The 27572-nt window shown below is 40.4% G+C and overlaps 1 protein-coding gene, 1 long non-coding RNA gene and 2 other non-coding genes across 5 annotated transcripts; all 4 read left to right on the plus strand.

Annotated features, from left to right (window-relative positions):
* Positions 1–1607: 1607 nt before the first annotated feature.
* On the plus strand, positions 1608–12002 carry LOC112727516 (DEAD-box ATP-dependent RNA helicase 5). Of its 2 annotated transcripts, XM_025777286.2 has the most exons (7): positions 1609–1875; positions 2743–3321; positions 5012–5100; positions 6254–6353; positions 7459–7713; positions 8196–8356; positions 11220–12002. In XM_025777286.2, the coding sequence occupies exons 1-7, from the start codon at positions 1720–1722 to the stop codon at positions 11518–11520; spliced, it is 1641 nt and encodes a 546-aa protein (XP_025633071.1). In that variant the 5' UTR covers positions 1609–1719; the 3' UTR covers positions 11521–12002. The 2 variants fall into 2 exon arrangements, with proteins under 2 accessions (XP_025633072.1, XP_025633071.1); XM_025777287.2 differs by lacking the exon at positions 7459–7713 and having other exon boundaries at positions 1608–1875.
* On the plus strand, positions 9785–9931 carry LOC112731780 (small nucleolar RNA snoR138). Its single transcript, XR_003167540.1, has one exon. It is a non-coding gene; the product is annotated as a small nucleolar RNA snoR138 (small nucleolar RNA).
* Positions 12003–21160: 9158 nt separating the features above from the next.
* On the plus strand, positions 21161–26038 carry LOC112727517 (uncharacterized). The gene is made up of 3 exons (XR_003165866.3): positions 21161–22282; positions 22753–23456; positions 25700–26038. It is a non-coding gene; the product is annotated as an uncharacterized lncRNA (long non-coding RNA).
* On the plus strand, positions 23756–23896 carry LOC112731781 (small nucleolar RNA snoR138). The gene has a single exon (XR_003167541.1). It is a non-coding gene; the product is annotated as a small nucleolar RNA snoR138 (small nucleolar RNA).
* Positions 26039–27572: the final 1534 nt, after the last annotated feature.

Here is a 27572-nt window from a genome sequence, read left to right on the forward strand (position 1 = left end):
CACCGCTTTACCGAGTTAAATCGCATTTTGATTTCTGAGATTGACGAATTGCACTGATTTGGTCCATGACTTCCCAATTGCCATAATTTGATCCTCCAAATATAAAAAGTGCACCAATGTAGTCCCTCATGTATCTTCCATCGTTGGAACTCAACACCGTTAGTGGCGTAGCTCAAACCTTGTTACGCAAGACATATTAAAACAACATGGTGTGCGTTTTGGTGCTAAAGAAGGCAGCAAATGATGTCGTTTGAGGGTTTGAACAATATTAAAACGTTATACTCCTCCCTTTTAATATTGTTCAAACTCTGAAATGACATCATTTAGTGCTCTTTTAGCGTCAAAACGTGTATAACATTGTTTTAATATGTCCAACATGGAAATACTTGAGCTATCTCACTAACGGCGTTGAGGAGGGAATATATTGGTGCACTTTTTTGAATTTGGAGAACTAAATTGTAGCAATTGAAAAGTCAGGGGCCAAATCAGTGCAACTCGCCAATCTCAGGGATCAAATTGGGGCTTAACTTTACCATCGCCTCCTTTCCCAATTGACCTTCTATCCAAATCAATGAAATTTCCCATATCTTTCTCCCAAAAACTAAGGTTAATAAGCCCGTCGGAGTGATGAAGCAGCTTTTGAAATGTTTTAAACACTCGCCACCTTGAAAATCAAGTTGACAAAATCTTTTTTACCTGCATAGAAATAACCTTATTTCTCCTCAACAACCTCAAGTTAGTGTAGTTTAGTTCATGATAGTGTTTAAGTTCAACTACTCTAACAATCCAACTACCACAAATATCGGAAGAGGCTATCATCCTGACTTTGCACTCTATAGGTCCTTTTAGATAGGTCTTTCTCGTTTTATCAATTTTTGAATCAACTCTGCCCTCCTGCAGACAAGCTTTCTGATTTGTCGTGTCTGTGTGTTGGGTATATTTTAGATATGACACTCATTAACACTCGTTTGACACGTGTATCTTCTGTATCCAAAACTTATCTTAATAAAAAATAAAAAATCTTCTCTGAATACGTTTGGATACACTTAAATACCATTTCGTATTAGCATGTCTAATTTTATTTTTAACATGTATTTTTAAAATAAATTTAGAAATAATATATAATATTAATTATTAAAATAAAAAATATTTTAATTATTTTATATAATTAAAAATAATAAAAAATTTAATTTATATTTTAATATCAATAAAATATTAAAATATTATTATAATTTATTTAAAACAAATTTTTATATTTCGTATTATATACACCGTGTTTTTGTATCTTGTACAAATTTTAAAGGATCCCACTAGGGAGACAATGACTATTTGTACAATGTGTAGAATGGCTATTGAGTTACAAAATGAATATCCCCTATACTATCTAGAATAACCATTTGAGTGTGATAATAAACATCTTCCGATCAAATTCTTGACCTTTCTGATCTAGCGCTATAATATTATGTCATGATACCACTCATCCCAAAAGCTTTAGCTTATAAAAAAAAGGTAATATTAATGATTATATCTCTAATACTCCCTAAACCTCCATCGGATGTGTTTCCCAATTTGGATAATTTTAAATTGTTTGTTTTATAGGGTTCAGACGATGCCATTGGATGTCTTTAACGTTCCAACCCTAATAGTAATCTCTCTCGTTCGAACCAAACAGAGAACCAAGTCATCTTCCTACAAGCCAGTTTACTGTAGCAACTAGCAATGGCAAAAGGTGATGATGCTGTGAGAAGGAAGAAGAACAAAGCCATATGCAAAAAGCTCAGAAGAAAGAATGACTCTTCCACTGTCTCTGCCAAGGCAGCTGCTGCTATTGCCGCCAAGAAGCGCCGCAAGGCCGGTAAACGCCGCATGTGCCAGGTACCTAAAACAAATCCCTTAAAAACTCTCTACCTTTTCTTCTCTTATTTTCCCTTTGTTACTTTCATTTTCTTGTAAGGTTTTACTTTATTCATTTATTTTTCATTTCTTTAGTTCCGCTGTCAAGTTGAATCCATAGTTTTATGACTTTGTCGTTTCATCCTGTATACTTCACTCTCGCATTACCATCATTCTGGAAGTACTTGATCGCATTTTAGGCTTTTATTTTTATTATTTATTTATTGGTTTCTATGGTGAATTTAGAACAAATAAGAAGTTACCTTAGACAGGGCATTTCGATGTTTTAGAGAATTTAATATAGAGCCATAGAATTGAATTGTATACATAGAATGATAGAAATGCGTGCTAGCATGATAACAAAAATCAGTCAATGCAATTGTAGTGGAAATGGAGTTTGATTCTTATTAACTCTCATTCTAAAGGAAAACTTTAATTAGTAGATGATATAACTATTGTTTCTGGTTGAAATCAATTAATTTGTAGCAGTTGCATGCTCTTTGTTCTTTGTTGAAGACACACCCAGAAAGCATTGGTGCTCTTATTGCAATATATATATGTTATTAACAAATTCTGACAAAGCCTTATGTTTTATTGAAAATTCTTTTCCTTTTTTTTTTACAGTCAAACACTAAATCTTCAGTGTGATTCTTCACATCTATCCTATTTTCAACTTGCATAAACCTTCACCCACCTCTTTTTTGGCGAATTTTCACATGTCCCATGATGTGTCTTTCTCCTAGAATGAAGTAAACTTAACCTTGTGATATGACCATATTAAAATCATAGCTACTGTGAATTCTTGTGTAAAAGACTTGTGGAAATGACTTTTGTTCCTTGGTATTTCAGGGAATGTGCTTTAGTCTGCCTTCTCCTGATGATCCATTCAATGATCATCATGGGAAAGAGAAATTTAAAAGAAAAGCTCCTGGAAAGAAAAAACTCACCACAAAAGAAAAGGTTCCCCATAGAGAGGAGAGTGCAACTAAAAGGGAAAACACATTTGGTGGGAATATTTCTAAGAAATCAATTTGTTTGCAAGTGGAAAATCAGCCTGTCATTGAGGTGACCGACATGGCTGACCGTTGTGGTGGTGTGCAACAACGAAAATGTGAATTGTCAGAGTTGCCTTCTAAGTTTGTCTTTTTGTGTCTAAGTTCAATTGAAAATGCATTGCACCATGGTGATGCCTATTCTGATGGAGAGGATAACATTTTGTCTGTTGACACATGGGGATTAGAGTTTCTAAAGTGTTATTCTACAGGGAAAGATCTGATAGAAACCAGTGGAATCTCTGCCACTACTGAGCAAGTTGCATGGATTGTTTCTGGTGTAGCTGATACATTTGTGAGAAAAGAGAAGCAAGGCTTATCTTTTGCCAGTCCTTTCCTTTTATTCCTTGTACCTTCCCAAGAAAAAGCTTTACAGGTCAGATAAACTTCCTTGCTCATGCTTACAATTTCAATGTTGGTCCCCTTTTCATCCAGTAAAAGGTTAGTAAATTAATTCATGCTCCCACCAACTTCTTGTCCCTCACATATTTTCAAAAGGGAGATTGAGTTATGGAACTTTTCAGGCTATCTTTAAATGATATTTTTTGAAATACTGGAAGTTTGAATTGTGTTCAGATATTTTAAAATGGCTTAATTTTAACTATATTTGAGATTGTGTGTAAACATTATGATAGAAAGGATTTGGTCACTGAATTTCATTAAACACTTAAAACTTTATTCTCCTCATCTTTCTGCTTATGATGAAAAAGATTGGGTCTCTTGAATCATCTAGGTTGGTTTCTTCTAAGTCATACTTTGAATTCTTGAGTATGCCTACAACGTGAGTTACACTTTTCTTTGAGACAAATTTGTTTATAAATTCAAAGTTGTTCTCATTTTGTTTGGATGCTTGTCCTCAATAGCATAATGATAAGGGTGCGGTGCAAAAAGTTGTCCTTTGATTTTTTTTTTTTTTTTTTTTGCTATTTTTTTCTCCTCATACGTGTATTCTGTTGTAGTAGTTTCATAATCCACATTGTTGTCTGTTTGATTCTTTTTCTTTTTTGGGCATTGTTTGGCTGTAAATTATGTATGGATCAAGCTTGTTTTACACTTTGGGAGACATTTGGCTTGGCTCAAAGGGTCTGTGTGAGTTGTTGTACGCCAAAGTTTGTCGGCTTTGAGACTCAAAATCTAGCTAAAACTATGCCAATATTATACCTTCTAAGTGTGGTGTTTTGCAAATGGTTTCTCAAGATATGTTTCTTTGTAGATAACTAGATATGTAGAGAAATTTCGACGCTTTGTTACATGGCTCAATCTTGCAGTAGTTTTATGCTTTATTTTCTTTCTTTTTGGTGAGGATATGTTATCCTCTCTGTACTATTTTATTTTGTAATAATATTTTTGTTTTTCTAACAAAAGAAAAGAATATATGATACGTGTTCAGGAGGTTCTTCATCCTTTTCTTATCCCTTTATCCTTCGCTCTAATTTTTTCTTATCAATATAATGGAAGAGACTGATACACTTCGTATGAATGCTTGCAAGAGTCACTGCTGTCTGTAGTTCATGATGTGGGCCTCTTTTGTGTGCTTAGAGCTTTGTTTGGGAGCAAGAAATTGAAAGAAAATATTGAAAGTTATCAAAGAAGAGAGAGATAAACAGAGTTCAAGGGAAGAAATATTGAATCTGAGAACCTTGTAGAATTAATGCATGAATGGTTACGCAATAGATGTATCATGTTTATAAATAGGCTGAGCAACTTCTGTCACAAGCTAAGGACTTGGATGTAGACGTAGAGCATATTAATTAGAGTAACTACATTGAGATCTGATAGCCTACTAAGTACCTAGAGATTAGTACTAACTATAGTTCATTTCGTCTGAAGCTAATAGAGAAGAACCTACTTTAAATAGGCTGGTGCTTATACAACTAGAGACTTGGCTGTTGGAGCTGATCGAACACACCCTATTACATAAGAAAATACATGATGTCTCCTCTCCAGTATGTGCTATGTGATAAAAAGGGAATGGCAATTTCGCAACTTGTTTCTATTAATATGCATTTTGCCATTTGACTTGATTGGTGATTACTTGGACTCTGAAAATTGAAATTGATATGCAGGTCAGAACAGTGTGCAAGCCTTTGAAATCACTAGGAATACATACTGTGAGTATTCATTCAGGTGCTACCTTAGATCATCAAATTCAAGGGTACGTGTTGGAACTTCCACTTTGGTTTTTCATCGTATAGATATTGATTTGTGTGATACTTAAGGCACAATGTTGAGATTGCATATGTAAATTTTGGCTCTGATCATTCTCTTTATTTTTCTTGGATAAAGTGCGTTTAACTTCAAGTTCTTTTAGAAACAAATTATACTATGAATAGAGGAAGAACACAAAAGACATAGTGGACAAGAGATTATCTTAATACAAAAATGGATTATCAAAAGCAAAATTCATCAATGAGGTTATGCTTTTTATATCTTGACATATCTTCAAAAAAGGGTTTAAAATAAAAGAAGCTCAACATGTTGGATAGAAATCACACTCTGAAATAAAGTGCAAACAGCTTTAAGTCAATCTATCCTATATGTGGAAGCGCTTTCAATTTGTATGTAGTGCTTATAATTTGTATGTTTAAATTTTTGTATAAAAAAAATTCTTATGTTTACATTGCTCATTCTCTTGGGAGTGCATCTTCTTTTGTTTCTATCTGTCTACTTTATCCTCTCATTTTGTATTCTGTTCTCTCTTATTAATGAATCTCATTTTCAATCGGAAACAGTATTAAACTTCTTTTCCAACAGGACACTAACTAATGTGTTACATTGTCCTTTGATCCCAGTCTGACAATATGCAAGAAAACTAGAGAGAAATGTGTATTATTTCCTATTTGAGATATCTGATTAGCTGACTAGTTGTTCCTAAGCACTAAGGCCCATTAATTACTTACCACCGATTGCTAACAATCTCTTCCACAAACACATGGAAAACTGTCATGGTATTAATTCTATTTGACATAAATGTCCAATAAAGGGTTTGACTTGCATGGGGATTTGAACCTCTAGATATGTTTGTCAAACTAGAAAGAGGTTGTACTTACAGAATGAGCCAGGCTTAAAGTGGATGGATTGGATACAAGAAGCTCTATAGTAAGGAATCCTCTTTATAGAAAGGTGGTTACTTTAGGGGTTAGCAAGTGCAAGTTCTTATTAGTCTACTTTTAGTAATTAATGTTGTTAAAATGAGTTACTTCACCTTTGGGATCGTGATTTGCATGAATGTTTTAATATGCAATTATGCATGCACACACTTATTGATCTGAACAGCTTCTTATAATTATTTGTTCTGTCTTAAACAGGTTGAAAAGTTGTGAACCTGAGTTTCTTGTTTCTACTCCAGAGAGATTAATGGAGCTTCTATCATTGAAGGCCATTGACATATCTGATGTCTCCATATTGGTAGCTTTTCTTTTCAATATCCAACTGTAGAAGACGTTTTTTATTATTATTATTATTTGGTGTTTTCATACCAGTTTAATGGTCAAATTTAGAAACCTAGAGAATTTAAAAACTATATTAATATAAAAATAAATGAATTTGAAAAAGTATATGTCCCTATTAATTATGATAAAGATTAAAAAATTTATTGCAGCACGAGTAATTTTGAACTTATAATGGTTCAAAAGAAAGTAATAAGCAAATTTACATTTTGATAGGGTATTTAAAAAAACGTCAATAATGTTAATTTATTAATTGAAAAAATAAAAGGAAAAAATATGTAAAAGAAAACCTCACAATGGATTTGAGAATTTTACCATTATACGTTTGTAATGGATGAAGCCACACTCTATGGTAATTTCTATGGTACTCAGGTGAATGGTTCACATAGCCCTTCTGTGTGTACCAATAGACTTTCAGACATGTACACCACATGAATGATGATAATATAGAAATATTTACAAAATTGATGTTTGACCAAAAGTCAAATATTTCTGGCTGTACAAATTTTATGCACAACATTTTATTTTTAAAATATTCATTAGTCTTTTATGCAATTGATTGTTGTGGTTGCTGGAGCTTGAAATGATGGAGTTGCTGAGTCAGTTAATGAGGTGGGTTGGATTGTTGTGATATTGGCTGGTGAAGTGGATACAAGAAATACTGTTGGGGGAGCAAGGAGTTAACATGCAAGGGGTGGTCAGAGGGAGGAGGATGTATGAGGATTCAAATTGAGGGGGAGAGGGTTTCAAAGCTTTGTCAATGCTCTTCCTTAATTCTCTCTTGCAATATTGGGATTCTTAAAAGTCTAAGACCTACTATTTAACATAGAAAGTCTACAAGAAGCTCATATATACACGTGCTTTGTTCTACCAGGCCAAATCTTGCATTTTTTGTTTGTGTGCAAACTACAGTCATTTTTTTAGTATGAAAATTAGCATGGATTCAAAAATGGGTTTCTTCTCAAAAAGAACTAATTTTATCACAAATAGTTCTATTTCAGGTATCTTTTCGTGCATAGTTCATGCTATTTATCATCTTTTATTACTTTTTCTGTATGAAATAGGTTGTTGATGGGCTTAATACTGTTTGTACTGCTGGTTTCGCTGATACTATTAAATCCATCAAGTCATTTATTTCCAGCGATCCTCGTGTTTTGGTTTTCAATGATTCCTTTAACCATATGTCTATCCCAATGGTTCGGCATCTTCTAAATGGGTCAATCTGTAGACTCTCACTCAGTAATACAATTACCAGCCTAAGTTCATGCATTATCCAGTCTGTCCGGGTGTGCACATCAGATGAAGATAAGCTTCTTAGGGTAGGACATTCTATTGTTTAAGTTCATATATTGCAGTTACTACTTAGTTACCCATTTTTTACTGTAGTAAATATTATCTTCTTTGACATTATTAACTGAAATAAATTAAAGGGCACTCTGGGTATTTTTATAGAAAAGGGTAATTTGTAATGTTTTCTTAGCTTGTAAAATATTGTTTACTCATATATTTCCTAATATTGTATTACTTAAATTTTCCAAGAAGTGCTACAGTCTTTGTTACTAATTTCAAGTTTTTAACCCAATGAAATATAATGTTATTATTAAAACTATAAACACGGTCACAATTTCTTTTAATTTATAAGCATAGGATGATTGTTTTATGAGGACATAAATTATTGCCATATAAACAAAAAAAAAAAAGGGAAAAAGGAAAGACAAAGCAAGGAAAATTTATTGCCATTGGTTAAGCATTTGTTATATTTATTTGCATAGACGGATAAGATTGTGTTTTGTTCTTGCAGAGCACTGAAGCCCTTGATCAATTTCGGAGCAGCTGTTCTCATAATTCAAACATGCTATATATCTTAAGGAAAGACATCAAGTGTAATAAGTTGGTAAAAACTCTCAAAGGAAGGGGTTGTTGCATTTCACTTGATTCTAATACTGCAAGCTCTAATGACAGGTAAAGCATCTATTAATTAATGCTTCTATATACAGTTTGGTCTGCAGTTTTGTTTCACACACACCATTTGGAAAAGGAGCCCTGTTGTAGTGCGTTTCCTAATAGTTTCACTACTCCAAAGATATCCTTAAGAAAATATAAAGGTTAAGAGAAAAATGTAGTATAGGTTTGTAACTATTAAGGTGGGATATTCAAAGGTGCTCATGCCTGTCAGGGCATCTTGACATGCCAGATCTGTGTCTTCATGCCGTGTTTATTACATCACCACCTTTGAAGATGTGAAAACCCCTTTGCCCATACAGGGTTCATCTCATTCACCTGAGGCATACAAATTGACATAGAACATGTTTTTATTTTATTTTATCTCTTGATCTAGCTAGTTTATTTTGCTTAATTATTCTAATTAAAGTCTATTTTGGTTGGCATCGGGTGTCACACCCTAGGAAGCATTGATACCGCAACACGCTTTTTTTATATTTATAAAATTAGTGGATACAACACGTCCAGGATATGTTATACAATAAAACATAAATACTACATTAAAATAATGTAATGTCATATTGTAAATATGAAAGTAAATATAGCTGCATTAAAAAGTCTTAGAATATTGCAATTGTTAAAATAATGTCTATTGTCCTAAATTTTAATTCACTCCCACTGTCCCGTTAACAGAAAATGTATCAATTTCTTCTCCTCTATGCCCATCATCCGCAAACACCACAGTTTCTATATCTGGTTCATCTATGTCAAATACTAAACTTTACTGAGATCAGGGCTGTTGGCATCAACTCTAACATCCCACATGCTAGAATCCCCTTTTTGTAGTCTTACTTTTCCTAGATGAAAGCCCAAGATTAGTAGGAACATATACCAAAGTCGAAGCTGTGTTGGACTCGTATCTGCATTTGAAAATAACGGAAAAACAGAGCGACATTGCTAGAGATGTTGTAGACTCACGCATCCATATGTTGCCGGCGTATCCAACTCCGAAAGCTTTTCGGCATGTCGGTGGTATCTAGGTCACACAATGGTCAAGACTCTCAAATCCGTGGTCTTTTTCCATTCCAATTGATTCTTATGTGTCAAGCCTAGCTATCAGTTCAAATCATTCCTTGTTATTTATTTTGGTCTAGAATTTTGTATGATGTGTACCAATGTACCATTAGCAAACAGGTCATAAAATTAGCTCAAAAGAAAACTAACCTCACAAAACAAATTCAATCGAGAGTTGAAATGTGTAAAAGTTGTAGACATCATTTGTTTAGTTTTGGATATCCTACTAGTCTACCATATACATGAATCTTGTTTAGAGGAAATCATTAGATTAATCCTTGAAGAGAATTATTGGATGTTAAGTGCTATTTAAAAATCACATTATTCTCAAGTTCAAGGATCTTTTTAATCTTTTTGAAAATATTGTTTTTACATCTTGCCTCCGGAATAACCAAACGGTGACATGAAATCAATAACCGTTTAGTTCAGAAGGTGGCAAATATCAAGTGTCTAACCCCGAATACGTTTGAGGGTATGGAGTGCTCTTCTTTTAGCTCCTTACCTAGATATATTCGGATATCCATTCCTTTATTTCTTTGCTACAATTTTTCTGGTTAATTTTTGTCCTGAATTGAACTAATTAATTGTAATTGTACTTGGGCAATTCGTATAATGTTTCAGCTATGCTTCTTAATTTATTTATTTATTTTTTGTTGTTAAAAGATCTTAAAACATATCTTATACATACCTTCTATAATTTTGGATAACCCACTTAATATTTTCTCTTAGAAGGATATAGGTATATGAATGAATTTCATGTATTTTGATTTGACATCTTAAATGGGATTTCAATTTCAAAAGCCTCCACATGAAAGCCGAAAATGACTAGTTGAAGATCTTTGGGTTTGCATGGAGACTGAAAGGGAGAGGGTTTATCCCTTTGAATCTTTGAAGGAAGAGAACACGTGTATTTTTGTTCTTTTCTCCTCTAGTCCGGGACACTACTTTTGTTTCATCGACTATCCATGTTTTTTTAAAAAAAAGGAACAGATGTTACTAAAAAGAGTGTCTTTAATGTTCCACTGTCATTTGCTTGTGATGCTAACTAAAAGAGCAAAAGGTTTCTCTGCTATGGTGTACTTTTTAGATGTCTAATGATTTGTCTTCGATAATAAAGAAATTGCTAAAAATCTTGTTAAAATCATGGAATTTCTGCAACCCCCTCTCATCACACTTAGGGGAATAAAGCCTTTCCTGCTAGTTTCCCACTTAGCACTTAGGTTATATGAATTCTGAGCTATCATGGTATATTAATAGAAACTGAGATGATTCATGTCAATTGTTTAACAGTATACACTCTCCATTTTCTTAAATAAGTGCCAATTTAGGAAACTTATGCAATATTAATTCTTGTTTCTTAACCATAACCCCCAACTAAGTAACATGATTGCAAAAAGTGAAGGAGAGAGATGTAGAATAATATTTATAAATGGTGAAAAAAGGGGAAATTTTGCTTTAGGATAATTTTGTAAGATACTTTTGAACTTCTTAAACCTCAATACCTTTCAATCATATTCTTAATCCATTTGAACATTTACAGTTAACCATGTTCCTTTTAGAATTAAGTAATTAACCAGAGTCCATCTTTGATTTGAATGAGATTCTTATTGGATGCAGGGATATAAAATCTGTATTTGACAAATTACATATCTGACAGTAAATGATGTTGCATTTGAAAGATATAAAGGACTGACTAACAATACAATCTTGAAGTCTAAACCAATGATTCTTGAACAATTTCATTTTCATGATGATATAAGATGCTATACAAGTGTTTTTCTTTTTATGATGCACTGTTTCATCATTACAGAGTGGATTCAAACAGCAGATCAGGACCAGTGGTTTCTGCAATAGATTTGGAGCATCTCTCCACTGCAGAGATAGGGCGGTATGATGTTGTAGTCTTACCTAGTTTTGTACCATCCATTGACACTTACATCCATATTTTGACAAAGATGGCGCGCGAAAGTGTCAATGGTGTTCTGCACAGTTTCTTGACAGCAGAAGACGGAGAACTAGCTGGACAGCTCATCGGCATTCTTGAACAATGTGAGCAGGAAGTACCTGAAACCTTGCAAGATCTGCATCATAAATCAGAGATGAAAGAATGAATGTTGAAGGAGCTTTGGTCAATTATTTCCTTATTTTCATTTCATCTCTGCAATTGCAATTGCAAGATGAGAGCATGCCCTTTCTTGGGGAACTATAAGCCTGCTACTCTTGGAAGCCATGCTGGCCTTGGATATCCATCATGCCTTTTGGTGGCATAATATGATAGAGAGCCTCAATAATCGGCAAGAACTGCAGTATTATGCCCCTTTCTCTTTGGATTCTGACTTGAGTAGTGCAGGTTCAAATTTTGATATATGTGACCACCTTTGCAGAATTTTGGTTAAGCTGTAATGTTGTATCGTTAATAGAACATTTTTAGTTTATTTAATTTCTTTTTTGTATGAGGATATTCTTTTGAAGTTTTGTATCGGCAGTTATTCCCGGGGACTCGCCAAAAGAAAAAGTGAAAAACACTTCCTTCATCTGATCGTGGGAAACTTTTTGTATCGATTTTATTGCCTCTACCAGAAAATTTGGAGAATATGTGATTCCTTGTTATTTAATACAATGTACCTAGTCGACATTCAATATGTTCGGTAGGTCGGTTACCGGACGGTTCGGGTCAGGACTCGGAGTGAAGGAAAGGGCTCGTCTGGTCACGGTCTTCCAGTCTGGACTGGGGAGGTCCCGAGCACGTCGTGTGAGAGAGAGGGGGGGTGCCACCTGCAAAGACACTCCGACGCTCTTGTCAGAATATGTGCAGGCGAAATGAGGGTGGTGTAGGGATGTGACGTACCTCGAGGGAAGAGCCATTCTTCCTCTTATATACATGTCAGCCCTGGGCCCCTCTGGAGGTCAGGCCCATATTTTCAGGGACACTGTCCCATAACTGTGTGTGAGCTGTATGGGACGCGTGTCCGGGTCGGTTGAAGGGCGCGTAGCCGGGCCGGGTGGAGCTCGGGTCGGGTTGACCCGCAGGAGTCCTGGGCTGGGCCGTAACAGTGCCCCCGACGCGCCAGTGATGGTCGCGAGGACGATCGGTGACGCGTGATTTCCTTACTCGTGCGTTGTCGTCGAGTCGGCTGACTGTGGGAGAGATGCGTCTCCGGTGCACGTGTCTCTTGGTCTACTGAGGCGTTTGTTCGTCGCTTCGTTCTTTGCGCTGAGCATTAAATGCTCGTAATGATTTGAAAAAATCCTGCGCGCAAAGACCATTTTGCCCTTGCCTTCTTTCGCGCTTACCATGGTGGTTTTTAAACAGTTTTTCTTTTCTCTTCCTCTCACTTTGCTATTTTCATCTTCTATTCTCCCTGACATCCAAAGATTCTCTATTCGGGCTAACTTGTGCCTCTCTTTTACACTCCAATTTCGTACTCCATTTCAGGTAATTTCTTGATCTTTCTCCCCCCATGTTTGTATTATGCCTCACTGCTGTGGTAGTTACTGTTTGTATGTTTTGGTTTATTTTTGCTGAATGGCCTTCCATTGGTGGGGTAGATGAACTAGGGGAGGGGTACCATTCCTGGGTAGGTTTTAGGTGATTTGCGTGATAGGTGTAGTTTTTAACTGTTCTTGGCCATGATCTTAGTTTGAAAAGGCGTAGTTTCTGGGTTTCTGTGGATTCCCGACCTCATAGTCTAACGGAGTGGTACCCCGATGTAGGTATGCCTCGCATCGTTTCCCGGTCTTCAGGAACTGGCGCGGCCTACGACCCGTACGCCTGGGTGACCGACGATATAAGGAGCTCACCCAACCAGATGGACTTGGAGGAGTTGACCGAGTTCCGGCAAGCCGGCTACTTGTGTGGGGGGACTGACGAAGAGGCCAACTACGAGGCCATTGTCCCTGCCCCCCATGAGCGTATTTATGAGCTCAACTTTCACTCCCCTCGTGTCCCCGATTGGATCTGGTTTTACAAGTCCATGTTCACGCAAGTTGGCGTTCGGATACCGTTCTCCGAGTTTCAAATGGCGCTGCTGAACCGGATATCCGTCCCCCCGTCTCAGCTTCATCCGAATAGCTGGGCTTCGATCCGCTGCTTCGAAATGGTCTGCGAGTACTTGGAGTTGCCGGTGTCGGTGGACATTTTCCTCTTTTATTTCAACCTTACCAACCCCTCCAAACAGGGGAAGGCGAGAAAAGGGTTTCTTTCTTTCCGTTCTGCCCAGGGTAGGAGAATTTTTGGCCTTTTTGAGGACTCCTACCATGGTTTTAAAGATAAGTACTTCAAGGTTCGTCCCGTCAAAGGTCGTCATCCCTTCTGGTTGTCGTTAGAGGGGGAGCGCCTTATCCAGACTTACTGGAGTTTTGGTACGGGGTCGAATCCTTTCATCAAGGTGACGTACAAAAGGTTGTCGGCTGTAGATAAGCAAATAGCCGACGTCCTTTTTGCCATTTTTGAAAAGAACCCCGTGAACCCACATCTTCTTATGGGTGAACGGGAGGCCGCCAGGAGCTATATTCGTGAGTTGTCTTCTTTGTTTGCCTATGTTTCTTTATCGTTGTTTTTCTTTTTCCGATCTAACGACTAACGTGCCTGTTGTTTGTTGCAGTGGAAATGTCTGCCACCGTGACCGGTCTTGAGAATCTGATGAAGACCTTTTTTGAAGCAAGTGACGACGAGAACGCCGAAGAGAAGGACGTCGGTAAGTCGGGGGGTCCTTCAGGGGAGAAGGAGAATCAGGCTGTGCCTTCTCCCCAAGATACCGACGCGTCGGGGAAACAGGCTGCAGGGGGCCAGGCTTCCCCTACCCGTGAGGAAGGGTCCGCTGATGGGCACGCGACTCTCACCCCCCATCCGGATAGTGACGTGGAGCTTATCCATACTCCCAAGAAGCGAAAGATGTCTTCCAGCCCGGAAGGGGCCCTTACCATAATGGAGAGGAACTTTGATGCTACCAAATTCATTGACTCCCAACTGATACCCGGGACAAAGGAGCATTTTCACGAGACCGAACTGTCCGGACAGGCGAGGTGGATGTATCGCACCTTGCTTCGTGGGGCCGTGATAGCTCGGAAGGCTGAATTCGAGTTATCCGGTATGGAGGCGCTTCGGAGGAAGCTTGAGTCCTCTGTTAAGGCAAACAATGACTTTAAGGCTCAAGTTGAACTCCTCCAGGGTCCGCTGTCCGAGATGGGGGAAAGCTTAGCGCTGCTGAGGAGAAGTCGTCGTTTGTTGCGGAGAGGTTGAAGGCGTCCGATGAGACCGTGGCCCGGCTTCTTGAGCGCGAGATGACATTGGAGGGTCAGCTGAACGCCGCTCAGGGTCGGGTTGTCGCCTTGAAAAAAGAGCGGGAGCAGGCCGTCTCGGAGGCGAAGGCCGCTAAAGCTGAGGCCGCTGAGCTTAAGAAGAAGCTTAAGGTGACCAAGGAGCAAGGGAAGAATGCCATCTCGATGACCGAAGATGCCCTGAAGGCTCAGCTGAGGATCGCAGCTCCTGATTTCGACATGTCGTCAATTGGCGTTTTCAAGACTATCCAGGACGGAAAGATTGTTGACATGCCGAGGAAGTGAAGTCTTGTAACTTAGGATATTTTGTAATGCGTTTGCTGAACAACTTATTGCTCGTTCTTTGTTTTGACTCTTTATAAGTTATACTTATTTGGTCGTTTGGCCAGGTTGTCGTTTATTGTATCTGTTGTTATTTCTCTTGGGGGGCTCGCGCCCGTTTTCCCGTTTTGTGATAGTTATGGCTTGGATTGCCGTGGTCGTGTTGTCGTCGCAGTTGGCTTTGGCCGTAACGAAGATGGCCCCCGGGGTGATCAGTCCCGGTCTGCCGTTTTAAGACGCGCTCGTGTGCGGCGCACGTAGGGAAGAAGTAGACAAGAAAAAAAAATTTTTTTTTGATAAGTATGAGTTAATCGTTAGCCAAGCAAATTAATCAATATGGTGAATATTTGACAAGATAAAAAGGTAGATTGTCATGCGAACAAAGCAGGTATTTACTATTTCTTTAGGTTCTCAGTTCGGCGAATCGTCTGGTCATGGGTAGAACCTTCTTAGGCTACCCGCATTCCATGTTCTGGGCACTTCCTTGCCGTCGAGTCTTTCGAGCTTGTAAGCACTTTTGCCGAGTACCTCCCTTACCCTGTAGGGACCTTCCCAATTTACCGCCAGCTTGCCTTCCCCTGGGGTCGGGACGCCGATGTCGTTGCGTCGCAGGACGAGGTCCCTTTCCTCGAAATCTTGTTTGAGGACTTTTGCGTTGTAACGCAGAGCTATTCTTTGTTTCAGCGCCGTTTCTGTCAGGTGGGCCATCTCCCTTGTTTCTTCAATCAGGTCCTTTTCGATCGTTTCGCTCATGCCCGCGAGTAGTACTCGGGGGTTCGGTTCGCCGATTTCGACTGGTATCACCGCATCGACCCCGTATGTTAGGCGAAAGGGAGTTTTTCCCGTAGCGCTTTGCTCGGTTGTCCGGTAAGACCATAGGACGGAGGGGAGTTCGTCAGCCCAGCTTCCTTTCTTGTTATCTAGGCGCTTCTTTAGACCAAGGAGGACGACTTTGTTTGCGGCTTCTACCTGCCCGTTTGTTTGGGGATGTTCTACCGAGGAGAACTTTTGCTTTATCCCTAGGCCAGAGAGGAACTCCCTGAACTTCTTGTCTGTGAACTGGGTCCCGTTGTCTGAGATAACGACTTCCGGGATACCGAAACGGGTTATCACCTGCTTCCACATGAACTTCCGACAGTTGGAGGACGATATCGTAGCCAGCGGTTCAGCCTCCACCCATTTGGTGTAGTAGTCGATGGCGACAATGAGGTATTTGACTTGTTCTGGGCCGACCGGGAAAGGCCCCAGGAGGTCGACTCCCCATTGTGCGAAAGGTTGAGTAGTCGTCAGAGAATTTAGCTCGGAGGCCGGTGCCTTGTGGAAGTTGGCGTTTTGTTGACACTTTATGCATCTTTTGACAAATTCATTTGAGTCTTTCATCATTGTTGGCCAATAGTATCCTGCTCGGATGAGCTTCCTTGCTAGGGCTTTGCCCCTGATGTGGTGTCCACAACACCCCTCATGGACTTCTCTAAGCACGTAGTCCGTCTGGTCGGAGTGCAAACACTTCAACAGGGGCTGGCTGAGTCCCTTTTTGAATAGTTGTCCCTGTATAATTGCGTATATGGCTGCCTCCCTTCTTAAGGCTTTGGCTGCCTTCTCATCCTCGGGTAACTTGCCGAGTTCTAGGAAGTTGGTGATGGAGTCTAGCCACGAGGGGCTTGACTTCGTCAAATGGAGGGTGACCGTTGGTTCCTTCACCATGCCTTGGATGAGGGACCGGTTACCCGACCCTGGCTTTGTGCTCGCTAGCTTAGACAGGAGGTCCGCCCGCGTGTTCCTTTCTCTTGGGACGTGTTGGATGATGACCTCCTGGAACTGACTCGTTATTTCTCTAACCTTTTCCAAGTATTTTTGCAGGAGGGGGTCCCGGGCTTGGTAGCTTCCGTTTACCTGCGAGGTGACAACTTGCGAGTCGCTGCATACTTCGACCTTTGTCGCTCCGACTTTCCGAGCTAATGTTAGTCCGCCCAAGAGAGCTTCATATTCTGCTTGGTTGTTCGACACTGGAAACTCGAACTTAGTCGATTGTTCATAGATGACCCCTGCTGGGATTTCTAGGATGACCCCTGCTTCCCCGGACGTTTGGTTGGAGGCCCCGTCAACGTGGAGCCTCCACCGTGTGCCCGTTTCCTCGGGAGGGTCCCCCGTCACTTCAACCAGAAAGTCTGCCATTGCCTGAGCTTTGATCGCGTGTCGGGGTTCATATTGTAGGTCGTATTGGGAGAGCTCAATGGCCCAGGTCATCATCCTACCGGCCAAGTCAGGCTTTTGTAGTACTTGGCGAATCGCCTGGTCCGTCCTTACGACTATACGATGGCTCTGGAAGTATTGTCTTAATCTTCGGGAGGAGACTAGGAGTGCCAGCGCTAGTTTTTCCAGCTTGCTGTATTTCAGTTCTGGTCCTTGGAGGACCCTGCTAACAAAATAAACGGGCTGTTGGGTCTTTTCCCCTTCTCTGACGAGCACCGTGGCCATTGCTTCCTCGGTTACCGATAGGTAGAGATAAAGTGGTTCTCCGGCCCTGGGTTTTCCGAGAACTGGTGGTGCCGCTAAAATCTGCTTGAAGTGGTTGAATGCCTCCTCGCATGCTGGGGTCCATTCGAACGTCATTCCTTTTTTCATTAGATTGAAGAAAGGTAGGGCTCTTGCTGCTGACGCACCGAGGAATCGGGACAAAGCCGTTAACCTCCCGGCAAGTCGTTGGACGTCCTTGATACAGCCCGGGCTCTTCATCTGGAGAACTGCCTGACACTTCTCGGGGTTAGCTTCCACCCCTCTTTGAGTAATCATGAATCCCAAGAACTTACCGGCCTCCATGGCAAACGCGCACTTGAGCGGATTAAGCCTCATGCCGTGTTGTCGGAGGGACGAAAAAACACCATCTAGGTCGCTAAGGAGGTCGTTGGGTTGCGTAGTCTTCGCGAGTATGTCATCCACGTAGACTTCTACTGTTTTGCCTATGAGTTCACTGAATATCTTATTCATCAGCCTTTGGTACGTGGCCCCACCGTTTTTCAAACCGAAGGGCATCACCCTGTAACAATAGATTCCTCCTGGTGTTATGAACGCCATTTTTTCTTCGTCAGGTCGGTGCATCGGTTTCTGATTGTATCCTGAGTAGGCATCCATGAAGCTCAGGTACCGGTACCCCGCCGCCGCGTCAACGAGTGCGTCAATGTTAGGTAGAGGGTAGCAATCCTTGGGACACGCCTTGTTGAGGTCAGAATAGTCTACGCACATTTTCCACCTCCCATTGTGCTTTTTGACCAGGACCACGTTTGACAACCAAGTCGAGTAGTCCAGTTCTCGGATGAATCCTGCTTCTAGGAGGCTGGCCGTTTGCCTGGCTATCTCTTCTGCTCTTTCTTGCGACATTTTTCTCCTCCTCTGGGCCACTGGCTTGGTTCCCGCCTTGACGGCCAGATGATGCGATATGAGCTGGGGATCTATCCCGGGCATATCGGCGGGCGTCCAGGCAAAGAGGTCGGCATTAGCCCTGATCATTTCCATCAATGGCTCCTTCATTTCGTGGGGGAGGTTCCTGTTTATGAATGTGAATTTATCGTCCTCCTCACCGACCCTGAACTTTTCCAAGTCCCCTTCTGGCTCTGGTCTAGGTTTGTCGTCTATTCTGGCGTCTAGGTCAGCCCCCAGACGCTTCTTTGGATTTTTTCCTGAGAGAGAGGCTGGCGTGGTCGCAAGCGACTGCCGTTTCCAAGTCGCCTTTGATGGATCCTACGGATCCGTCATCAGTGATAAACTTCATCACTAGCAGCTTTGTGCTAATTGCGGCCCCCAGGTCGTTAATGGTTTTTCTCCCCAGGATGATGTTATAAGCCGTGGAGTCTCGTAATATTACGAAGTCCGCCATGACTGTTCGTCGCTTTTGTCCCTGTCCCACAGAGGTCGGGAGTGAGATGATTCCGTCCGGCTTGATGAAGTAGTCCCCCAACCCTACCACACCGTGCTGGTGGGTCGTCAGGTCGGTGTCCCTTAGTCCCAGGGCATCGAAAACGTTTCGAAACATGATGTTTGAGTCTGCCCCCGTATCTACCAGGATTCGTTTGATGAGGCCCGTCCCGACTCTCGCCGTGATGACCATGGGCGGACTTTCTGGTGCCTCATCAAACCATTGGTCCTCTGGGCCGAAGGAGATGGGCGGGATACCTCGGAAACTTCTACCTGTCGAGGTGGAGACCGCTAGGACCTTGGCGTCTTTTTTCTGTGCTGACTTTGACCTTGGGGCGGTATTTCTGGCCGTTACCACGTTTACCACCGTAAGGCCGTGGTCGTCACCCTCTGGTTCCTGCCGTTGCCTTGTTGGCCGGGATCTTTCTTCGCTATCGTGGTCCCAGTTACGTCTCCTTGGTTCCCGTATAAGGTGGGAGAAGTCGGCAAGTTTCCCATCCCTGATAGCTTGCTCCAGGGCGTCTTTTAGGTCGAAACAGTCTTGGGTCTTGTGTCCATAACCCTTGTGGTACTCGCAGTAGAGGTTCTTATTTCCTCCCGTTCTGTCCTTCAGAGGTCGGGGCTTTGACAGTATCCCCTTTCCCGCTATTTGTTGGTAAACTTCGGCGATTGGTGCTGTGAGGGGGGTATAATTGGTGAACTTCCCAACTCGGGGGAACGGTTTGGGTGTTTTACCCAGACCGCCGTCCTTGGCGTGTTCCTTTGGTCTTTCTCTGCCTTCATAGTGCCGGGCTTGGTTGTAGGCGGGCTGCCGCTTATTGGCAGCCACGACCCGGCTGACTTCTTCGTCATTGATGTATTCTTTGGCCACGCACTGGATCTCTTGCATTGTCCAAACGGGCTTTGTGGTAAGGTGTTTCCTGAAGTCCTCATTCGAGAGCCCGTTCGTCAAGCATAGACTTGCCACCGAGTCCGTTAGACCGTCAATTTCCAGGCACTCGTCATTGAAACGGTCCAGGTATTTTCTGGTCGGCTCTCCGGGTCTCTGTGTTACCCCTAGCAAATTGATTGGGTGTTTGGCTTTGACAATCCTGGTCGTGAATTGAGCCAAGAAGGCGTGGCTGATGTCGGAGAATTGAGTCACCGAGCCCTGCGGGAGGTTGTTGAACCACCGTATCGCCGGGCCCGCCAAGGTGACCGGGAAGGCGCGACATCTGACCTCGTCTCCTACCCCTTCCAGATTCATTCTGGCCTCAAAGGCCGTCAAGTGTTCCAGGGGATCTTGTGTTCTATCATATTTCATGTCTGTTGGCTTGTCGAAGTGTTTCGGCAGCCGGACCTCGAGTACGGAACGGTGGAAAGGGGTCGCTCCTATTATTACTGGTCCCCGGGTAGTTCTCCCTGGCTCGTCATTCTCCCGACGGCCGTCCTCTTCGCCTCTGTTCGACGCACGCCGTCTCTCGTGTCGGGCGTAAATGATGGGGTCTCGACTTCTTCTTCTGGCTCGTCCCCGTCCCCCCGTGCTCTCCGACTCGTATTGGGGGCTGGGTGAGCGCCTCGAGCGGCTCCTTGAACGGGAACGGGTGGGGCTTCGCTCCGGGGTGCGGTCGCGTTCTCTTTCGGCTAGCCGGCGTTCTAAGTCTTGCATCCTATGGCGCAACTCTTGCATTATCCTGGCGTGGTTGTCGCCAGTTCCTCCGAAGGGGCGTCTTTCGTGAGTCTGCGTCGCATCCCTCGGAGGCGACCTCTGCTGTTGTCGGGTTTCTGTCGAAACGGCGCCTCCCCCAAGCACGGGGGGCGCGGCCTCGCTGCCGGTCCCTGTCTGGACTAGTACGAAGTCCATGGACGATCCCCACAGACGGCACCAATGTTCGGTAGGTCGATTACCGGACGGTTCGGGTCAGGACCCGGGGTGAAGGAAAGGGCTCGTCTGGTCACGGTCTTCCAGTCCGGACTGGGGAGGTCCCGAGCATGTCGTGTGAGAGAGAGGGGGAGGGTGCCACCTGCAAAGACACTCCGACGCTCTTGTCAGAATATGTGCAGGCGAAATGAGGGTGGTGTAGGGATGTGACGTACCTCGGGGGAAGAGCCATTCTTCCCCTTATATACATGTCAGCCCTGGGCCCCTCTGGAGGTCAGGCCCATATTTTCAGGGACGCTGTCCCATAGCTGTGTGTGAGCTGTATGGGACGCGTGTCCGGATCGGTTGAAGGGCGCGTAGCCGGGCCGGGTGGAGTTCGGGTCGGGTTGACCCGCAGGAGTCCTGGGCTGGGCCGTAACACAATATATTTTACGAAGTGACTTGGGAATGACTTGAACTGTCCTAAAATATCCTATGTAAGGATGACAATTCGTTTTTCGAAAAGTACTTTACCTACCTCAGGTTGAAATTATCTATCATTATCTTCGTCTCTATCATTATCATTAGTCTCTATATGTTTGGACAAAATATGTACAATAATTATTCTTGTCCTATGATAGGTCCAATCTTTGGTTAAACCTTTAGTTGTATATTATATCGGTTAATATTAAAGGGTTATCATAATTTATTGTTAATTATTATTTTTGGTTAGCAGTTAGTAATATTATCAGACTAAAAGTATTAGACTGATAATTAAAAGTGATGGTGAATATAAAATAAAATTTCTGGCTCGAGTTTTTATCTTCTAACAATTTAAATAAAAAACCTTTTTAATAATGTTCTCACCTGTATTTTAGAATAAGGTTTCCAACTAAATAAACAAATAAATTTAAGAAAAAGAGAAAGAGAATGGTGTGCACTATCCACTATGCATAGTGCAGACTGCCACGGAATGTGCTCATGACCTCGTGTAGCAGCGTACGCGGGCTTTGCAAATGTCAGTGGATTTATGTCGTGGGCTGATTCAGCTCGGTCAGCCGAAATGTGGCCCGTTTAAGAGTAGGCTACATTGCCCCTGGCTCACGTTTTACCCAGCTCACCTTTAAGTAGTTGGAGTGGTTGTCCAAAAAAAAAATAGATGGAATGGTTACTGAATTTCAGTCCAAAAAGAATGGTCTCCAACTCCAACTTCAAAATCATAGGGCTGGCGGCGGGTTCAAGAACTAAACCCTAAATGGGGTAGGGTTTAGACGAAGCTATATATAGTTGATGTTCCAACCCTGATATCAGTCTCTATCCCGAAAGATCTAAACCTTCAGAGTTTATTTCTCAAGCGACGCAGTATACCATGGCAATGGCGAAGGATAATGACGCCGTGAGCCCGTGAGAAGGAAGAAGAGCAAAGCCATTTGCAAAATGCTCAGAAAGAAGAATGATTCGTTCACTCTCTCTGCCAAGGTGGCCGCCGCTATTGCTGCCAAGAAGCGCCGCCAAGCCTGGTAATCATCCCACTTTATCCATGGTGCTTTATCTAGCATTTCCTTCATTTCTCTCATAATGTTAGAACAAATAAGATGATACAAAAAGAAGAATGAGTGGAGAAACGGAGAAGTTGCTTTAGACAGGGCATTTTTAAATTTTTAGAGAATTTAAATGGAGAACCAATTTAAATGGAGAACCATTGAATCACATGCATAGAAATCCGTGCTAGGATAATACCAGGAATCAAAGAAATGTACATAATAATAATAATAATAATAATAATAATAATAATAATAATAATCTGTTTTCTCATTCTAAAGAAAAAGAAGTTTTAGTTATTGGATGATGTGAGCGATGTTTCAGCCATTTCTTGACGAGTGAAGTTTTACTTGGCCCACCCTCTAGAATAAAGTAAACTTGTGATATTATAGTCATTGTGAAATGCAAATGCTTGTATAAATGACTTATTTTCTGAATGGTATTATAGGGAATGCGCTTAAACCTGCCTACTATTGATGATCCATCCAATGGTCATCATGGGAAAGGAATTCAAAAGAACAGCGCCTGGAAATAAGAAACTTGCCGAGAGAAAAAGATCCCTCATCGCCAATGGTATGAAGTCAGTTATAGTTAGGAACTTACACCAAAGATACTAAGCCACTAAGGTGACCTAGACGGCATGTGGTGCCGAAACTGCAAAATTGGGAATCGGCAGAGATGCTTTCTAGGTCTGTGCCCAAGTTCAAGAAAAAATGCATTATGACATGGGGGTGCCTCCTTGATGGAGAGGATAATGCTTCATTTGTTGATAATACGACCTCAATAGGGTATTTTTTGTAATTTCAGCACAAAGGGACAGAATGGTAATCAAACTAGGATTTAGTGTGATTCTTCTAGTAGTCAAATACTTGACCTTGCAAAATTACTATTCTGTCCCTTTGTCTTGAAATTACAAAAAACAGTCTCTTCAACCTGTATCAGTTGACTCATTGGGGACTGGGGAGGAGAGTTTCTAGAGTGTTATTCTATGAGGGAAAGATACGATAGCAATCATTGAAAACTCAGCCACCATGAGGAAGTTGCATGAGTTGTTTATGGTGAAGCTGAGACACTTTTGAGAAAAGAGAAGCAAGACTTAACTTTTGCCTGGCCTTTCCTTTCATTCCTTGTACCCAAGAGAAAGCTGTACAGGTTAGATAAACTTCACTCTTCATGCTTGCAATTTCTATGTTGCTGCCCCTCCCCCACCCATTAAAAATAAGTATAATTCATTCTCCCACTAACATTTTACATTATTAGCTTTTGATGATGAGAGCCAAACGTTTCTCCACTATTGTCTCTGCCTACTTTCTAGACTTGCAACTATTTGTAAAGTATCTACAAGTGTGGTTGCTGTATTTCTAATTGAAATAATCACAAAGTGAGGTTAGCATGACTTCTCAAGTCCAGTTGTCTTGCTGCTCTTTTTGAAAATTCTTGTTTTTTCATCCTATGCCTCTGGAATAACCGAATGGTGAAATAAATAACCTTTTGGTTCAGAAGAAGGCAAATATCAAGTGCCAAACCTTGAAGATGTTTGAGGGCACGGAATGCTCTACTTTAGCTCCTTGCCTTGATATCTTCGGACATCCATTTCTTTTGTTTCTTTGTTGCAATTTCCTTCTTTAATTTTCAGCTTGAATTGAACCGAGTTTAATTGTAGTGGGAGAAATGATTGAACATCTTTTTGTTGCAATTTCCTTCTATGCGGAATGTACTTGGATAATGCATATTATCCTTTTCTTAATATTCGTTTATCTGCAAACTGTTTTTTTTTCATTTATTAAAAAAAACTTAAGGTATCTTCTGTATTTTTTTATAACTCACTTAACATTAATATTTTTCTAATTTGATTATATTTTTATAGTATAGGCAGATAAATTAATTTGACTTTATTTTAAATTTGAAAAATTGAATGGGGTTTATATATTTAAAGCCTCCATCAGAAAGCTGAAAAGTGATCAATTGAAGATCTTTCAGTTCGCACGGAGGCGGAAAGGGATAGGGTTTATCCCATCGAAACCTTTGAAGGATTAGGACAAATTTGTTTAATCTTGTTCTTTTCCCATCTTGTTTCGCACAATTTTTTTTATTTAATCCAATTATGAATGTTACGAAACAAATAAAAAGATGCTTCAAACACACCGCATCATTAGTTTGTGATGCTGACTTAAAGAACCAAAGGTTTCTTTGTGTTTGTCTGCCTTCTCCCTTTTAGATGTTCAATTATTTGTATTTGATTGTAAGAAAATATCTTAGAATAAATAAATATCTTTAGAAAAGATCTTCAATCAAATAATGGTACCCAAGCATATGTTGCGAATTTTCTAATTAATGTAATCTCATAATATGGTTACTGTGAGTTGTCAGGTTCAGTAGTCTCATAAGTAAAACACTTTGAAAATTGTTGGTTTTTCATCTTATTGGTTTGAAAATAAGTGTTTGGTTTAGAAGAGAGCAAATATCCATTCCTTACCTGCATATATCCGGATATCCATTCCTTTTGTTTCTTTCTTGTTTAAATTTCATCCTGAATTGAACTAGTTGAGTGTAATTTGTGCTTGGAAAATCCATAATATGCCATTTTCGTAAGTTTTATGGGATGACACTTAATATTATTTTGATTTACAAGTATTTTTTTTAATAATTAAAAAAAACTTATCCTTTGTATTTTTTGATAACTTACTTGGTGTTAATATTTTTCCAATTTGATTTGATTTGATTTGATATTATAGGCAGTTGAATTATTTTCGTATATTGTTTGAAATTTTTTATGGGATTTAAATTTCGAAAGCCTCCACCAGAAAGCTGCAAGTGATCAAATGAAGATCTTTCAGTTCGCACGGATGCTGAAAGGGACAGGGTTTATCCCTTTGAATCTTTTGAAGGAAGAGAACTAATTTGTGTATTCTTGTTCCTTTCTCATCTAGTTTCGGACACTATTTGTATCCATTATCAATGTTACAAAATATAGAAAAAAAATGTTAAAAATAAGTTGTGCTTCTAACATTCCACATAATTAACTTGTTATTCTAACTTATCGAGCCAAAGGTTTCCCTGCCATCATCTTTGGTTTCCCTTTTAGATTTCCAGTTATTTATCTTCATTTATAAAGAAAATATCCCTGGATAAATAAATTTTAGAAAAGATTTTCAATCAAATAATGGCATCTAAACAATTTTTGTTGCGGTGTTTATAACTTATTTAAAATCAAAATGTGGTTGGTTAGCTATATTCGAATTGTAATGGTCCTGCTATGTTCGAAAATTCTTGCTTTTTCATCTTATGCTGTTGGAGTAGGCTAATTTTTTGAGTTTGACATGTGAGTTACGCTCAGTTATGGAGTATTGGTGGGATTTACACTGTTGTTGACGACGTTTAATTTTTTGTTTTAGTGGGAAGAAATCGGATCGTCCGATTTTATTGCGAAGAAGAACGTTGAGGATACTGAAATCGGATCGTCCGATTTGCTTGTTGCTGTATACATAAAGATCACTTTGAGAACTCCCCACTAGTTCTTCTACTTCTTCGTCTAGTTCAAAAAACCAGGAAGTAATGTTGCTCCTCTTTTCTGGTTCTCCTTCTTCATTCATCCAAAAAAAAAAAAATAATAGTGTAATTGAGGGTGCTTAGTATACGTATATTATCATGGATGATAGAGTTATTTTGAAAATATATTGTTTTGGACAGATTTTATTACAAATGTATGAAGAGGTTCAATTTGTATGTGAAAATTCGTTAGATGTTATTCTGTACATATTGTCGTTTGAGGAATTAAAAGGTGTGATTTGTGAGAAGATAAATCCTCGTATATCTAGGAGAGTATCGTGTATTTTGTATAGGTATCTTTTATCCGTATTTGGTGGGTTTGTTCAATTTCAAACCAAATACGGATGAAGCGAGTATACATGAAATGTTTTCAATGTACGTGACGGATGAAGCGAGTATACATGAAATGTTTTCAATGTACGCGACGGATGAAGCGAGCATGCATGAAATGTTTTCAATGTATACTAAAAATCGCCATCGAATGTCGTGCATCGAATTGTATATTGAGTTCGAACAATCTAAAGTGGATCAAAATATTGAATTAGAAGATTATAATAGTGATAGCGAGGAGAAATTTGAAAGTAATTATGAGATCGTTGATCCGGGTGAAGAAGAAGATGATGCTGACGGCACTATGAACGCAGATCTGGCGGAGGTCGCAAATGTACTAGCAAACCAACAACCGTTTCAGGAGCTTTCTTTCATGCGGTCGTTGGATTTGGAGGCTATGCATGAATGCAAATACATGAATGCAAGTATGTAAAGAAAGATAGTTGTGATAGTTTGGGGTAGTAGATCAATAAGATCAGAAGAGTAAAATATGAACTGTGAATTATAATGTGTAACATGCATTTGATTATTTTATTAGTTAATAATTTTTTAGTATGGACTATATTTACTAGGTCTTTACGAGAATACATATCTTGATGTGTGATTGTAGCAGAGCTTTCTGTTGTTGTGGATGGTGAATTCACGGTTGGAATGGAATTCAGATCGAGGGAGGCAGTAATCAAGGCAATGGAGGATTATAACATTCATAGAGGTGTAGACTATAGGGTGTATGAGTCGGAACCGACGACATTATATGCTAAATGTACACAATATGGCGCAAGTTGTGATTGGCTGGTCAGGGTTACCAAAATGCAGAAGAAGTACTGTTGGGGGATAAAGAGGTACAATGGTAGTCACACTTGTATCAAATCTAGTATTTCTCAAGATAATTCGAAACTGGATTCCAAGATAGTTGCAGAAGCAATTAAGCCGTAGGTAGAGGTTGACCCATTTATGAAGGTAAAATCAGTCATTGCGGAAGTACAATCAAAGTTTAACTACACCGTTAGTTATCGCAAAGCAGAAGGCGGTGGAGTTAATCTTCGGAGGTTGGGAAGCATCGTACAAAGCCTTGTCCATATGGTTTGAGGCCATGTGTCACAAGGAGCCGACAGCGGTGGTTCACTTTGAAACAATGGCTGCATACCAGGGGGATGATTTGGTTCCTGATATCCGTGTAGTGCACCGAGTGTTCTGGAGTTATTACTTTTGTATAAGGGCATTCAGACATTGCAAGCCAGTTGTGCAGGTGGACGAGACTCATTTGTATGGAGAATACAAGGGTTGTTTGTTGGTAGCAGTTTCACAAGATGGCAATAACAATATTGTGCCTATTGCATTTCAACGCATACATTAATTCATTTTACCTGTTTGTAATAGAAAACAGTA

This window comes from Arachis hypogaea, chromosome 12, assembly GCF_003086295.3.
Source record: "Arachis hypogaea cultivar Tifrunner chromosome 12, arahy.Tifrunner.gnm2.J5K5, whole genome shotgun sequence".
Classification (NCBI taxonomy): Eukaryota; Viridiplantae; Streptophyta; class Magnoliopsida; order Fabales; family Fabaceae; genus Arachis; species Arachis hypogaea.